General features: G+C 45.6%; 1 protein-coding gene across 2 annotated transcripts in view; it reads left to right on the top strand.

Annotated features, from left to right (window-relative positions):
• Positions 1–2,888: 2,888 nt before the first annotated feature.
• Positions 2,889–16,468, top strand: part of LMOD3 (leiomodin 3) — a 62,604-nt gene continuing 49,024 nt past the window's right edge. Inside the window, exons 1-2 of one of the 2 annotated variants that reach the window (XM_069643811.1) lie at positions 2,889–3,505; positions 13,469–14,977. In XM_069643811.1, the coding sequence (XP_069499912.1) occupies positions 3,047–3,505; positions 13,469–14,977 (1,968 nt within the window). In that variant the 5' untranslated portion in view covers positions 2,889–3,046. The remainder of the gene's footprint in view (positions 3,506–13,468; positions 14,978–16,468) is intronic. The other variant, XM_069643810.1, reaches the window with a different exon arrangement.

The raw sequence follows: 16,468 nt of genomic DNA, 5'->3' as shown, positions 1-16,468 counted from the left end.
TTCATGCTTGTATCCTGGATTTGCCAGCAGACGATACAGTGATCCTTGTCAAATCATCTAATATATCTTACATTACAGTGCTGTCTTCTGTGAGGTTTGCCTTCTTGCATGCTGCTCGTATCGTTTAGCCCATTACTTGATCGTTCTTCTTATGTAGGCTATTTGGGTGGAAGGGTTGGTAGACAGAAGAGAGCGGACCATATGTTGCAGCCCTCAGGCAAGCATATTTTAAGGTCTTCTTGTTTGACACAAAAAACGGTTTGATTTTTGGTAAAAGTCAAAGGTTTTTGTGCACATTTATAAATGAAAACGTCACAAGCCATTGTTTTGGAAGTATTTAAAGCTTTAAAATACAAATGACGAACCCAGATTAAATTTGTTAAATCACATCGATTGGTATGCTGATTCTTATATGCTTGCCCTGATGATGGAAAGAATGAAGCTAGAATCATTCCCATTTTGCATAACACCTTTCTATAATATTTTGTTTAAAAATGGTCATGTTTGGTAATGTGATTTTTAATAAAATGAGATTGTTTTAGATCAGGTAAGAACTGGAAAAGAAAGTTAAGAAGCAGAAATTGCAGAGTTGCCACAAATCCCAGCTTCACTCCTTCACCCCTTAACCAATGTGTGATCCTGGGCATCTCACTTAATCTTGTATTGCCTAACCTCTCAATATTGCCAGTCCCTAAACCTTTCAAAATTGTCAGCCCTTCCGAGTGATTTCCTTCTCATGGTAAGATTTTCATAAAAGCCTTATTCATGGTTTCACTGTGTTAATAGTGAGCATTGATATATTGCACGCCACAGGCATTTGTTACTTTGATATCTATGGCAACACTATTTGAAAACCATATCCCACTTCTAATCTCAGTCTGTCTGGATAAAGACACCTTCCTGGTAGCTTCTAATCTGCATCCACTATCCATGTTACGGTATGTGTAGCGTTCTCCTTCCTTCCAATTGGTGGTCTCTATCCATGCATGAGCACCTTTGCATTCTGTGAGGCAGCTAATGTGAATTCTCTGTCTATTATGGGTTACATGTACCTTTTACATACAGTCCTGCATTAAAACTACAACCACCTTCCTGGATGTTATTGATTAAAAGTATCCTGTATGTACTAGAACTGTAACCTCTTTGTAGACTGCTAATGTTGGTCTTCAAATGCTACTTGTTTATCATTCTGATTAGAGCAAGAATGAAGAGGACAAGGGGACTTAAAGGAAGTAAAAGTGCTTATTATGCTGAGAGACACCATATCAACCTATAGGTTGTGATCGCGACGTGTGGGGGGCGTGACCAGTATTCTTGATCCCTTAATTCCTTTGGTTTGGTGGAGGGGGGCCCCAAAGATGTCTGTGCCCAGGGCCCCAAAAGTGCTTAAAATGACCCTATAGGTGGCCGGCCCCGCTCCAGGCGACACTCTACTCGTGCCCCTTAACGTAGACCCTCAAAGGTTGCTCCTAAAAAACACACTGCCAATCGAGGATGGGCCTCGCTGACGTAGAAGATGAGCTGCCCCTTTTAGGAAGTGCGACCCCCCCTCCCGCAAACTGTTTCTGTGCTTGCTGTAAAAGTGCTCTGATGGAGGGTATAAGGGGTCAAGTCGAGGGTACACCAGGGGGGGGACAGAGCGCCCCCACCCTATTCAGAGGGTGGACTCAGTCCCCCCAGCTAAAATGAGAAACATTGAATGTCCTCTTTGAATTTATGAATTAACGCCGACCTCAGGGATCAGACCACAGTCGGTAGATTTTTAAGCCAGAGACTTCACCACTGCACTATGTAACCTGATGAAAAATAAAACTAACAGTGAAATGTCCCATTGCGGTACTGCATGACCCAGGGAAAACATTTCTATTGGTTCTTGGAGTTTAAAACATGCACACCTTTTAAAGTTTTCAAAAACACTATTAGTAGAAAATATCATCTCTTGGTTTTGTGTGTGTGTTGATTTTATGAAAGGCAAATGGCATTCGTCCTGTTCAATGTGGGTGGTTATGCCTAGGCAATTTAATGAAATGTGCATATTTCACATTGATATGCTAATTTCTGGCGACGTCACATCCCATTGCGTTTGTTGATGAGTCCCCCACTTTAATTGTTAGGACTTCACCCGTGCAGGGCATTAAAGCGCCAGCTATTAGTGCGGTGGCAATGTGCCTGTGTACATATTGGTGCTGTTACTTGAAAATATGCCAGCGAGGCTGGGCCTCTTGCTCCGTTCTGTCCTGGTGCAGGGGCGTCAAGCGACGAGCCTGTGCGTGCAATTCAAAACTGGTGAATAATTACTGCCTCACTCAATCCCGAAAGTTTTAGATTCTAAATATATCGATTCACAGCTGCCAGCTGACCACGTGTCTACCGGTACACCTTGATCCACTCTGGGTTCTTATCACACCCTTTACATTCTAGGACGTAGACCCATTGCCATCACGAAAAAGCCAAAATACATGTCCCAGAATGCAAAGCGTGGTTGGCTACCAAAAGCAGCAGTAATCACGTGGCCTTGATTCCACCGAGATTCTGTGTGATGTGTAATAAAAGCACCGGCATCAGACTTCCGAGTAAAGCATCTCCGACCTCGTGTCCTGGTGTCAGCACTGACTCTGTTGACGTGTGGCCTTCTTATATGGCGAAAGTTTAAAAGCAGGGTAAGCTCTTTACAATAACACGTCACCGAGACCTTCAAATACTGGGCAGCAAATGTGACCATTTCCTACAGAAAACACGAGTGGGGAGTTGCCCTGCTGCTGGAATCCTCTAGAACAGCCAGGGCGCCCCCAGAGGGGAGTGCGCAGCAGCAGCTGTGGTGAAATGTCAGAGGGGCCTGCACAGCTGACACGAGCTTCTGAAAACAGAGCATGGCCGCATCTCCATAAATTCCCTGTAGGCAGGCCAGCAGGGCTTATTATAGACCTGACCTAAGCCGCAGTGACAGAGTCCCTCAGGCCGCACACAGGCAGCACCTCAGACCTCTCCAGACACCCGAGAAGAGCATTGTGCCCGCGAGAGACACCCCTGTGACACCGGTGCCATCATGTCTGACCAGAGCAGAGACTCCGGCCAAGACGAGGCCCTCGACGGGGACATAGACGAAGACGAAATCTTAGCAGGCCTTTCCCCCGAGGAGCTGAGAGAGCTGCAAGGCGAGATGGAGGCCCTGGAGGCGGACACGAGAGTCCCGCTGGCCATGAGGCAGAAGGCCCAGCCCGAGAAGCCTGCCCACGACCCCGAAGCGGGCCCCGACGAGGACATCGACGAGGACGAAATCTTAGCCAACCTGTCTCCCGAAGAGCTAAAAGAGCTGCAGTCTGAGATCGAGGTGCTGGCCCCGGACACGCGAGTTCCCGTCGGGATGAGGCAGAGGGATCAGACCGAGAAACCTCCGACCGGGAACTTCGACCACAGATCCCTCATCGATTACATGTACTGGGATAGCGCGTCCAAGCGCATGGTGGAGGAGGAGCGCGCCCCCGTGACCCTGCTGCCTTCTAAGGTGAGCAATGCCTCCCCCCAGCATGCCAGGCCGCTTAGTGTTGCATGGTGTTTGTAAATCCCACCATCCGAACCAACATGCCGCCATGACCCGCTCCCTTAGTAAATTACAAATGCCTAAAAATCACATCACACATAATGTTACTGGGATCTGCCTTCCCCATGCCAAATTCTTATGTTCTATGGAATCAGCATTCCGAACACATGCTCCGAAGCTCTGTGTTTGCTCTTTCTCTAGGCGCTACACAACGCTCGCCGTTCTCTCGCCCTCTTCATTCTGTCTATACCTCGAGCTCGGCAGCAGGCGCTTTGACTCACCCGCAGGCTTCACATAGGTTCCTCTCACGTGGCAATATAACATAAAATGCAGTTAAAATGACCTTACTTCTAAAAGCCTTGAGCTTTGGGGTGTGTGAAGGAAATGTCTGTTCACGAGGCCTTGCACGTAGGCAAGGGAACCAAAAGGTGGGATGAAAGTTGCTAAGGGGAAGGTTCTCATGCATGTGCAATGACCCGAGGCAGTACTTTAGATACGTGCTTAGCTTGTCTGTGCCATTACAGAGGAGGATCAACCATGGCCAAAACCAGGGGCGTTGCTAGGGGGGGGGGGGGGGCGCAAGTGGGCTATAGCCCCTGATCTTTTGGTTGTAGCAACTGATAGAATCTCAGGAGCTACAGCCAAAAGGCTAGCTAGCCCCCAGTCCCAACAGTTCCGACATCAGCTTAGCCCCGGGTCTTTTCCAGACCTAATAACTCTCCTGGCCAAAACTATCTTGCATCTCCCCCAAAAGGAGTAGAGTAGCCTGCCTTCCATTGCTAGGACCCGGCCCCGAACACCAAGCGACACGTTTCGCCCTCACGCTGGCTAATCAGTAATCAGTAAGACGTACTCAGGACACCGTAGGAAAGGCGTCTCCCATGGGTTATCATCACGGGTGTGGTTTATGGGGAGCTCATGCCTGCAGTCTCACCATGTGTTACAATTGTCAGGCCATCTCTCATTAAATGCCGCTGTCTGATTATCCGGTTTCCATATGGGCTCACAACATGGCCTCTGGTTAAGATGGTTATTTGGGGGTTAAACTACATTTATTACAGCCACCCCCCTACAGCCACTGTCTTTAACGGATCCCTACCTGTGACCCTTGGCCCCTGCCGCATTCTAACGAATCGTGCATGGCATGGTCGTTCCACTAAAGGGTCAAGAGTCGTAACTAGAGCCTGACTGTCCGAGTCCCGGTTTGGGGGTTTGCCGCTGCGAGCCCCAAACGAGATGTTCATATGCATTAAAGATGCAGGAGTTGGGGGGGGGGTACATATCTAGACAGGCAGGCAGGCTCTGAGTGGGAGCGAAGACTCTTGAGTAAGTCTCAATAACTGATTTGGCCCTAAGGGCTTGTAATACCAAAACGTACACTGCAACCACAAAAGTAGCACCCCCGAAGAAGAAAACGCCCAGATAGTCATATCACGCGTGGATGTGATGAGAACACCCCTGCACTGCTTTTTAACCAGAATGTGGCCCAGTAATAGCGTCGACCCTCCTAATATCTGGCACATCAATTGCCATTGAAAATAAAGACAACACACTTGAAAACAAGTAAACGCACTGCCTCCTGCTGTTACCACATTGCCTACTTAATGTTGGTACTGAATCTTGCTGAGCTCGTTGGTTCATTTTTGAGAGATGTGAAAGGTTAAATCAGCGGAGTCACCAAGGAGCAATGCCCTGCTAGCTATGCCCGGTGGTGGAGGTAGGTGGGAGGGGGCAGAGAATGAAAAAGAATCCCTCATTTAGTAGCTTCGGCACTCTGAGTAATTCATTTCGAGTGTGTGGTAATACTGCCACCGCGTGGACGATGCAATGAAATGTGCACAAGCAAGAAGCAGGGAAAACAAAGACACATGTACATCCCCAGCAATAGTGCCTGCTGCAAGGTGTGTGTGCTTCACCCCTCAGCGGTAGGGGGATAGCTTTTAATTTCCTTTAATGTTGTGCGTTGCCTGTATGTTTTTCTCGCTCTGACTTTTCTCACTCTTCCGCTCTCCACGCACTTCTTGACCCAGTTTCCTTTTCACCCCACAGACTACGGAAGGGTGTCGCCCTTGACAGGGTTCCATTTAGCCTCTGCATGGACAAGGCTCAGCATTTTCAGTCCACTACGGCGATGATGTGCGCAGTATTAAAAACACATGGCATAGCGTATCTCTGTACTCGGCCGAGAAGGGTGGGTTGTAAATGGAGGGGCCATAGTACTAATGGTGCAGAAGCTATTAAAATAGCTGAATACGTTTCCTGACTCATAGGCGCTGTGTCTCCACTGCCAGCCTGTAGAAAGGAAGTAGGAAATAAGACTGGGATTGGCAGCAACAATGGGCAGCATGGAATCCATTAAAACAGGCCTATTGAACAGCTGACCAAACCCCACAGCTGCCAGATGTCTATATGCTAAGCCCTGCAGATAATCAGAGTGACAGCCCAGACAGTGCCTCTGCAGATAACTGTGACGAGTACATCCTCTTGAAAAACCACTCAAACTGGTAGCGACACTTAGGGCATATCCTTTATCTGGAAGGTCCACCTAGACCAGTGTCTTTAGCGAAGTCAGGAGATGGCATCATGATCAATGAATGCTTTGAATACTGTCAGAGGGACGATTCCTTCTTCGACTGACAGTTCTGTGCACATGCCTGGACCCCGTTGTCTGATCTTAAAACATGCAGAGACCATTTTTCATCCTATTTATAATGGGGGACCACTTGGGCAGGTGTCTTGGCCAACAGAAGGCCAGGAGTTTGCACCCCTAGTTGATGTGGCACTTTTCCAGAACTTTTTGGATGATAATAATAGGATAAAGTCTGAGATCCACCATGTCTTTGTGAAAAACTGTCCATGTTTTGGACATTGAAACGGACTGAGGCGTATTTACCCTTCTGCCTGATTCTAGCCCTTGCAAGATATCAGCTAAGCTCCCCCACCCACCCCCAGCGTATGTGTTCTGCCAGCAAGACGCAGATTAAAATCCTGGCAGGGTTGCCTCAACCTTTCATCCTTACAAGGTTGATATATTGAGGGCCATTACATAGGGTAATAAACACATTTTTGTTTTACAGCCGATAGATATGGGAGGAATCCATCTTGAAGCGCTCTGTAAAAACGAGATGTGATTATAATTACAACCAACATGTCTTTTCTGTTAGCAAATTCAATTTCAATGGCTAACATAGTTCCCAAGTAGGATTGAGCCTACATACTCACAACAAAGTTCCTGTTCCCGGTGCACAGGGGTTCCCTCTAATGGTGGAACGAAGGAGGGACATCCCTGAAATGTTGTATGCCTACCTGGTTGTAGAAACGAAAACATCTAATGTAGGGTCCTTCAACCTTTGGCTCTCCACATGTTTTGTATTATAACTCCCATCAGTCCCAGTCAGTATAGCCAAGGCTGAGGGATTATGGGAAGTCCAAAACATTGGAGGGTGGTGGGTTGCAGATCGCTGATCTGATGAGGTGTGTTTATAAAGGCCCACATTGAGACTAAATAACTTTTGCAGAAATCACCATGAAAAGCTACTATCCCTGGCAGGTTGTACTTAAAAACGAGCATCCTTCCCATGGCATGGGGTTAATGTGGCACACCAGGGCTCAAAAACATAGCAACTTGACACAGCACTGCCCATTGTGGTTGGCTGCCGCTCTGTAGCAGAGACTTGACTGTCTCACAGGTTCATCTAGCTGTTTTATAAAACGTTATGAGTCGTGCTCTGTGGCTCAGCATTTGAGCCACTGCTTGAGAAGGCCCCCCCCCCCCACCTCCCGAGGTGCATGCAGGATTCCACTAGTGGCCAATGGCAGGAGTGATTAGACGGGTATCTACCTGGGATATTTGTTTCAACATTATCTAGGACCGAACACATGAATGGCCGCAGGAATGAGTGAGGTGTGGAGAAAGCATACATCAATCCCTCGTGGAAGATTAAAAAGAAAACACCCCTCGGGTGCTGCGATCTCTGCCCATATCAGATCTATACAAAAGGTACTGTTGAGCATTGAAGAGGCCAGGTGATGGCAGTACCCATTCCAAAGACTGGAGTCCATTTCCCAGTTATGGGAGGGGAGGTGCTATATAGCTTATTGCGCCTGCCCCACTTCTGCTCGATGACCGGGGACAAGATAAATGTTACGGCTTACATACCAGTGGATCCATGGTGGCCAGTACAGAAAGATGTGCTGGGAGCTGTCTATTTACAGAAGTGGAGTTTCCTGTGCACACCACAATCATCTTCCCCTGCAGAAGCAGAAGAAATGGCTTGAGAGAACATCAGGATGGCTGGTATTTCATATACCTTACTAGCCTTCATATGCCAGAATTTCACCTCCTTGCCTCATTATTAAGAGAAATCATCGGAGGTGATGTCAAACCCCTCCCCCGTTCCAGTACTGCTCCGACTACACAGAACTGGGCTAGGAGTGACTTGATGCACAGGGATCCTCATTGGCTGGGTGTCTGAATGAGTGGTCAGTATTTGGTGCCCACCACTCATGAACTGTGCTTTTTCCAGATTTACATGGGTAGGTCCTGGAGTTTTGATTGCCATGGAAATAATGGTCCCTGGTGCTTTCTGCTTAGCATGAAGGAGACCGGAATCTCCATGTGTGTGGTCCCTTGACTTCAAAGCCCTCAATGGGCCTGTCCATGAACATGAATCATTTGAGAGGATGCATTTTTTCTTTCAAGGATAATGGCCCTTCATCCTCAGATCTTGGCTGAGACCTGGGGCGATCCTAAGGTGGGCCATGCCACATTTCTAGCACACCTGGCCAAGACTATTTTCCAGAGGACCTCTACTCTACAAGTCTCCATACATAGGCTGTTCACAAGCAACATCGGCTCCTCATTGAAATCCACACAAAGAGAGTTACTCTATACAGACACATCATGTGTCCTATCCACAATAGCACAGAGGCTCTTTTACGGAAATATCACAGTGACATGCGAGGAATGTCTGGTGGGAAGATGTGGTACCCCATGGTACCATCTGCTGACCCAAATAGCAGGGTTGGGGGAAGACCTGGAGAGTGCTGGCCAGAGTTAGGTGAAGATGGTTTCTTGGGAGCATCCTTACTTCCCTCTTGGGAGACGACCTAAAATAAGGTACTCATGTGAACAGGCACATCCTTATCCTGGTGACCTTAAAAGTGTAATTGACCTTCAGGATTTCAAAATGCCTGACTCGCTTGTGGGCCAGCTGTGCTTGTCTAAAGCTCTAATTGAAACTGTACATGAAATCTGGATGGGATTCCAGGTACTGATGTAAACAGTGGAAGATCCGATTTACAACTTCAGGCCTATGTGTGTTCCTTTTTCTAAGAAAAAATGCCTGACTTTGGCTGCTTTGATACTGGAAACTGGCAGAGTCAAGGCGCTGACGTGTGGCAGGGAAATATTTGAAGAAATGCTAATGACCAGAGCAGAACCAGCGACCTGATTTTAGCAACTTTTAATGTAAATACCTTGATGCTGTGGTACCCAAGGACATTTATGGGACACTTTTAGAGATGAACCAAAAACGAAAGCTTGAACATTGGCTTTGCCAAGGATCAATGACGTACCTTTTTCAAAAAGATTCTTGTGCCCTAATAACAAAAGACCTCAGAAGAGCAGTTAAATGAAAAAGAGAAACAGCTCTCTGGGGGATTTCTGAATGCATAGGTAAGAGTTTGCCTTCATGGCTGGTAATTGCTGATAGAAGTGCCATTAACAATTGTGGAGGATTTCTCTGTGGTGTTTATTGTTGAGAGTTCACTGGATCCCCAGCGGGAGTAAGCCAATACCTGGGGCGCCAGCTAGGCCAATAACAGTCCGGATGCTGAACTATCATGAGAGAGACCTAGCCCTGCGGAAAGCCAGAGAAAAAGGCTCATTGTCATATCAGGGGCCTTCAATATGTTTTTTTCCCGACTTTTCGGATAAAGTGCAAGCATCCAGAAGGACTTATGTTGATGTTAAAAAGAGACTCAGGGAGAGAGGCTTGAAATATGCCATTCTCTTCCCTGCCAAACTCAGGGTGGAACATCAAGGGCAGGCACTATCTTTTCCCTGAAGGAAGTTTACACATTTCTAGAATCACTGCTGAGAGTTCCACATCGAAGAGGGAACAACGAGCAGAGGGGAGTGTACTCCGCATGAATTGGTAGTTGATGAAGATTGTGGTAACACTTTTCTGCAGAAAACGTGGCAGGGGTGGATTGAACTGACCGCAGGGGTGCTGAGGTGACTGGGTGCTAGAGTCTCCTCATGCAGAAGCTTTTGTTTGCTGTAAGGGTGTTGGGGGATGGTGGTAACTGAAACATTGGGGTTTCTGGTGGGTGAGGAGGGTAAAGTTGAGGGTTGGATAGGACTTGGGGGAAGGCAGGATTTCTGGGGGCTGTTCTCTATGACTCTCAGATTTCTTGTTACTGCTTGATGGGGTGGTGCAGTGTCAGTAGCCATACATTGGAGAGCCCCAGGGTTTTCATGGACTTGACTCAGGAACATGGCTAAGACACTTAAATGCATGGCATGGAATGTTAGGGGTTTGAACTGTCCATCTAAATGTCACAAGGTATTACTGTATATGCAGCTGACACTAGGTTGATATAGCATTTCTCCAGGAAACTCACTTGACCCCGTCGGGAGAAACGAGGTTTGGGCAGAATTGGGGTTATCACTGTTATTTTTCCACATACTACTCCTATTCTAGAGGGGTGTGCATATTGCTGAAAGCTCTGTTGGGTTTCGTATGGCCTCCGTAACTAAAGATAGGGAGGGACAGCATTGCTGGTATGTAGGACTATACATGGACACACAGTTAGTTTAATTAACCATTACGGTCCCAATCAGGATTCAGTGGAAACCCTGGAGTGGATAGCTCAACATTTGGATAATAACTCGTCTGGGGCGGTTATTTGGGCTGGCAAATTTAACCGAGTGCTGGAGCCCAACCTTGATAGAAATGGGGGTGCATAAACCACTTTTGAAAGTGACTTGCAAGTTACGGGATTTGAGTTGGGCCTGGGAGTTAAACAATATTTGGAGGACTAGACACGTGGGAGAGGGGGGTATACATTTCACTCCTGAACAGGGGGAGGTAAAATTTGGGGAAGGGGATATTATTCTGGAATTCTGCGCATTCTACACTCAGTTGTATTCTTCGCACACCAGGTCTTTGCAATCTGAGATACATAGTTACTTGGACCAGGTGGCGCTATATTGGTGTACGGATGAAGAGAGAGAATGGCTGGGTCGTCCTATAACAGGTCAAGAAATTCTGCTGGCAATCAAGTCACTGTTTTCAGGTAAAGCCCCGGGGATGCTGTAAAAGAATTTCATTTGGTGGAGTGGCCATTTGTTTTTGCAATATTGCAAAGATGGCGATGGGGGAGGGGTTCATATCCATGATTTCATTGCTTTATACCTTGCCTAGTGTAAAAATAGTGTATGGCCAACGTACAACAAATATATCATTGGAAAAAGGCATTCAACAGTGATGCCCTCTTTCACCGTTGTTGTTTGCCTTAGCGATTGAACCGTAGCCGAATTCACAGAGGGATACAGCTTTGTAATCACAAGGTGGTTGTTTTCCTCTTAGCGGATAATAGGGTAATCTATGTTAGGGACCCACGGGATAACCTGGGCCCGATTATGGTGCTGGCCTTTGGAGACCTCTCTGGGTTGAGGATTAATGTTACATAATTGGTATTTTTCCCCGCTTACAGAAGGTACAAGTCGGTTTGATGATGGGTATGGATTTCAGTGGCATGCAATTTATACTCGATTTTTGGGGATAGATATTGCGCCATCTCCAGAGGAGTTGCACAGGCATAACTATGGGCAGGTGTTGGAACACGCTCGGTTAGCGGTGGGTAGGTGGATGGAGTTGCATCTCACCCTTTATGGGAGGATATCGGTGGTGAAAATGGTCCTGTTGCCACAATTTCTCTATGTGTTTCTCAATATGCCCTTGGTGCTACCGAGGTTGTATTTTTGAGGGATACAGTCGGAAATATTGCGGTTCTTTTGGGCAGGCAAACAGGCGTGTGTCCTGGGAGAAGTTGGTTGTGCCATTAGGTATAGGTGGATTGGCACTGCCCAACTTTGAGACGTATTACGCAGCGGCTCATGCAGGATTTATAATATATTGGTCTGGGGACCACATAGATACGAGACATGTGGAAGTGGAGAGAGCCCTTGCAGCCCCATACCTCCTGAGAGTGGTCATGCTAACGGCCTCAGTTAGAACTTCCAAAGTGGAGAATATGGTGGAGTTGACCTGTAGATCATGGGTACGTATCAAAAGAAAAGCGAGGGGAGGGGTTCTCTATTCCTGCGACTCCCGCGATTATACATATCTCAGGATTGCAAGTGATCAATGAGTTGGGTTTTGCAAGCTGTATTAATTGATTGAATATATCCTGTTCCTGGGGTACTTTCAGTCTGTGGAAGATATGAGGAGTAAAGGAGTTCTAACGTCTTTGGATTTGTTTCTGTATTTCCAATTGAAACAATTTCTGAAAAGACTCGTCCCCACCTTCCCCAAGGGGCTGGAGGTGGCACCTGTACTGGACGAAATGTTGGAATCGGTCGGTAGTGGGAAAGTTGTGTCTGATGTTTACAGTAGAATACAGGGTGTTTGAGCTGGGTGGGGGGACACCTTCCGGTAGAAATGGGAAAAGTCACTGGGGAGGGTTGTGTCGCATAAGGTGTGGGCTTACTGCTGCGGACAAACAAGGAAGGTAGCCATCAATAGTTGATTTAAGCGGATTCATTTGAAATACCTTCATGAACTTTATTATGCCCCTATTAAGTTGCATAGATTTTTTCCAGATACCTCAGAAGGGTGCGGTAGGTGTGCCACTGCAACGGCGGACTTTATCCAACATAAGATGCTACAATTTGGACTCAAACGCTTGCACTGGTAGCACGACCAGGTGTGATTTACATGTGTTCGATTGTTTGATCCCCTTCAGAAATGGCACGGATGCACTAAAACATGGTGGACGAGAAAGCTGCCCGAAGAGATTTCCATTGCACATTATGGGCCTGATTCACAGAAGTGTTTTATAATGGCACAATCCCATAGGAAAACGTTCCATTAATCAGGCCCTATGGGTTTAAAGCTTTCTGCGCATCACTTTTTGGTGTTTTTATGTTTCATCAATGTGGGGGAGTGAGCAGTGTGACAGAAGGATCAAGGCACTTTAGGGAGCGGGTGATCACGTGATTCTTGAGGGTGTCTGTAGTGCACACAGAAACACTTCCGCTTCTTGCAGAGACTGCCCAGACACACACAACAGGCTTTATTGCAACAGGCTTACATGAAATATTTACTAACATCTGTTCATTTAAAAAAATAACACGCATCAATTCTCCCTATAGCAGAGAACGGCACAAGTACATTTAGTGCATTAAACCATCTTCAAGAATAGGCCTGAGTATACAAGAACCTAACAATAATGTCAATCCAAGTCACCCTCTTGAAATAATTAGTGATTTTGTGATCAGTAAACACATGAAACATGAACACTGCATTGAGAGCAAATCATAGTACAGAAAACATTATAGTATAATTCATGTCTGTGAATGTGATGACTTCTAAAATAATACTAATGTCACATTTTCAACTAGTCCTTCATGTTGGATTTTTCCCACATCTAAGCGCTGCAATATTAGTTATTGCCCAACTTGATGGTACACCCATTATCAACCAACCTTGCAAGGTTAAAGGATTGTGTTGACCCTGCTGTGCTTCGAACCTGTGACAGCAGTTTGTACACAGACCTCTCGAGTGAGTGCTTAATGCACAGAGGTATCTTACCAGCTTTGATGATGATGTATTGGAAATTTGGTCAATTGAGATCAGTTGAGATAAGGAGGAACAATCAATTTTCAATGTTCTTCATCTGTTCATAATTTATCTTTAGAGAAGTCTAGAAGATGAAGATGTGATGACACTTGGTGGTAAGGACAAGGGAGACCTAACATGCCAAGACTTAAATGGATCAATTGACAGAAATGCAGAGGGGGACAATGAAATCGCACCACAGTCTACGAGGAAGGTTGAAAAGAGAAATGAAAATAAAGAAAATGAACAGCACACCCTGCCACTGGTCGTCGCAGAAGACCATTTATCCCCAAGGATGGTGAAGAATACAGAGACTGCCAATGCAATTAAAAAGCAATCAGAACCGGAAACCTACAGAGAATGTATTGAAAATAAAGAGACGGAGGTGATCCCAGAAATGGAGCACCACAACAATAACCAAAAACAGGAGGTCTTGAGTGATGTGATGCCAGAGCCGGTGGAACAGAACGAAATCAAAGAGCAAACTGAAAAGAAAATATCAAAATTAAATATACCAAAGAAGTTGGCGTTGGATACCAGTTTTATTAAAATGAGTGCAAGGCCCTCTGGGAACCAAACCAATTTAGATGAATCATTGGCAAGTGTCAGGAAAAACGATCCTGCAGTAAAGGAAGTCAACCTCAACAACATTGAAAATATCCCCAAGGAGATGTTGGTGAACTTTGTCAATGCCATGAAAAAGAACAAGCATGTGAAAACCTTCAGTTTAGCCAATGTCGGAGCTGACGAAATGGTGGCATTCGCAATTGCCAACATGCTGCGAGAAAACAGGAGCATCACTACCCTGAACATTGAGTCAAACTTCATCACAGGGAAAGGAATTGTAGCAATCATGAGGTGCCTGCAGTTCAATGAGGTCTTAACTGAACTGCGGTTCCACAACCAAAGGCATATGCTGGGTCACCACGCAGAAATGGAAATTTCTCGACTTCTGAAAGCAAACAACACCTTACTGAAAATTGGGTATCATTTTGAGCTTCCAGGCCCCAGGATGGTTGTTACCAACTTACTTACTCGGAATCTTGATAAACAAAGACAGAAACGAAAAGAGGGTCAAAGGCAGCAGCAAGTGAGAGATGAAAATGAGATTATAGCAATGTTAGAGAATGGCTATGGTCTTCCTCCAGGATTGTGGGAAATGTTAGGAAAGCCCCAACCCAACCTTGGACTGCAAAGTATTTCAGAGGAGCCAAGACTTTCCATTCAACCAACCAAGCATGACGGCAGAAAAACCGAGGCGACAAACACCCTCCATGAAAGAAGGAACACTGATGAGCCCTCATCCTTCAAAGTTGTCAAACTCAAAAAGATGAAGCCAAAGTCAAATCTTCAATTATACACAGAACCTGAGAAACCCAGTCTCCGTGATACAATCAAGCTTAGGAGAACCAGCAAAAAGTCTAGTATGCCAGATGATACACTACCAGCAGACAGAGCCAACCTCCGAGATGTCATTAAGACTCTTAAACCAGTTCCTAGACGACGACCACCACCTGTTGTAGAAGTTACTCCGAGAGATCAGCTATTAAAGGATATTCGTCAGAGTAATGTTGCTTATCTGAAAGCTGTGAGTATAGTATTAATTTGTTTTCTGTTTGAGTGTGTGGATATGTGAGATCTCAAAGTTCTTACTATACTTGCCATTGAGAACATAAAGAACTGAAGAACACCATCCCTCCACAGGTTAGATACTCCACAAGTAGCAGGAATGAAAACCCACTCCCACAGCAAGGCATTTGTGTTTCATCATTGCTCAAGCGAGAAACGGAATCTTGTCATAAGGGCTTTTGGAATCAGTGCACATTCAATATATCCACTCTTTGTACGATCACTAATAAATGCGTTCAGTAGTCCTCACAGACACATTTTACATGCACAATAATGCAATCGCCAACTGTAAATACTATTATGGGCATTATCTGTTTAAGAACTGATGGCCTAGAAGTCAAAAACCTGGTAGACCTGTGAAGAACTTTTAAAACGTCTAGTCTTCCTAAACAATGTTGGTCAACCTACAGAGAAATGCATTTGTTTTCATAAATATTTAGGGCAGTCATGTTTCAATCTGAACTCTCCTGTTGGCTTTGAGTCAACACTCCACAATTTAATTCTAATAATTTTGAAGGAGAAACTTGCAAACTTTTAAAGCTCATGTCACTGAATTGCAACTATTCAAAAGCATCTTGTATTCAAACAATCAAAGATCCTGAGCATCCTTTTTCATGTCTGACATGGTCTTCTAATACATAACAGTAAAAGACTCTTCTCCTGCGTCAACGCGGAGGAGCTATCTGTCCCCATTGCATCATAATTCTTTGTCCATGGACAAAGCATAACAAATATCAAATAAATAAGCAATCAATAACATTTTCATACTGTTTTTCTGCACTAGAGGAGGGATCCTCAGCTGCTCAATGAACCCTGGCAGAGCTCACGCTCGACTGATTATTTATTCAGATCTCCATTGGCAACCCAGAGTTCACCTTGGATTTGTAATTGTATTCAGATCTGCAGTTCCAAAGGCCAGTGGGTCACGCTGCCAGGTGCAGTGTGACTATGACTAAGCGCCTTGTTATGAGTTCAACGGTTCAGTAAAAAAGTGGCAGTAATTCCATTACTGCCACTTTCTTTGACAGTAATGGAATTACCTCTGTTTTTACCATGAAAGCGAATTCCGAGTTTGGAGGGAAAGTGTAGAATACACCTCAAGCTAAAAGCTGGGGGTAAATCCTCAATTTCCCCATAAATTGGTGGCTTTACCACAGCAGAATTACCACTTGTGGTAAATCTGCCAAAATCCCTGTGGAGTCCTATGGACTCCAGAAATGGGAATTTAAACCACCTACCACCATAATCCCTTGGTAAGCCCGCGAGATCAAGTGGTGGAAATGGAAAACTATTTTGGCAGTAATTTGGCAGACTTATCACAAAATTACATCCAAATTCGTAATGAGGCAATATGTGTGGGCCAGAGCCCCAGTGGGACAGGACTGGTATGGCTTAAAGTTCAGACTAGAGAGTAATATTCCCATCCTCTACACCATGCTTCCTTTGCCGT

This window comes from Ambystoma mexicanum, chromosome 2p, assembly GCF_040938575.1.
Source record: "Ambystoma mexicanum isolate Mex_15411 chromosome 2p, UKY_AmexF1_1, whole genome shotgun sequence".
NCBI classification, from domain to species: Eukaryota; Metazoa; Chordata; class Amphibia; order Caudata; family Ambystomatidae; genus Ambystoma; species Ambystoma mexicanum.
Note: the sequence above shows the minus strand (reverse complement) of the source record. Positions and strands in the feature narration are given on the sequence as shown.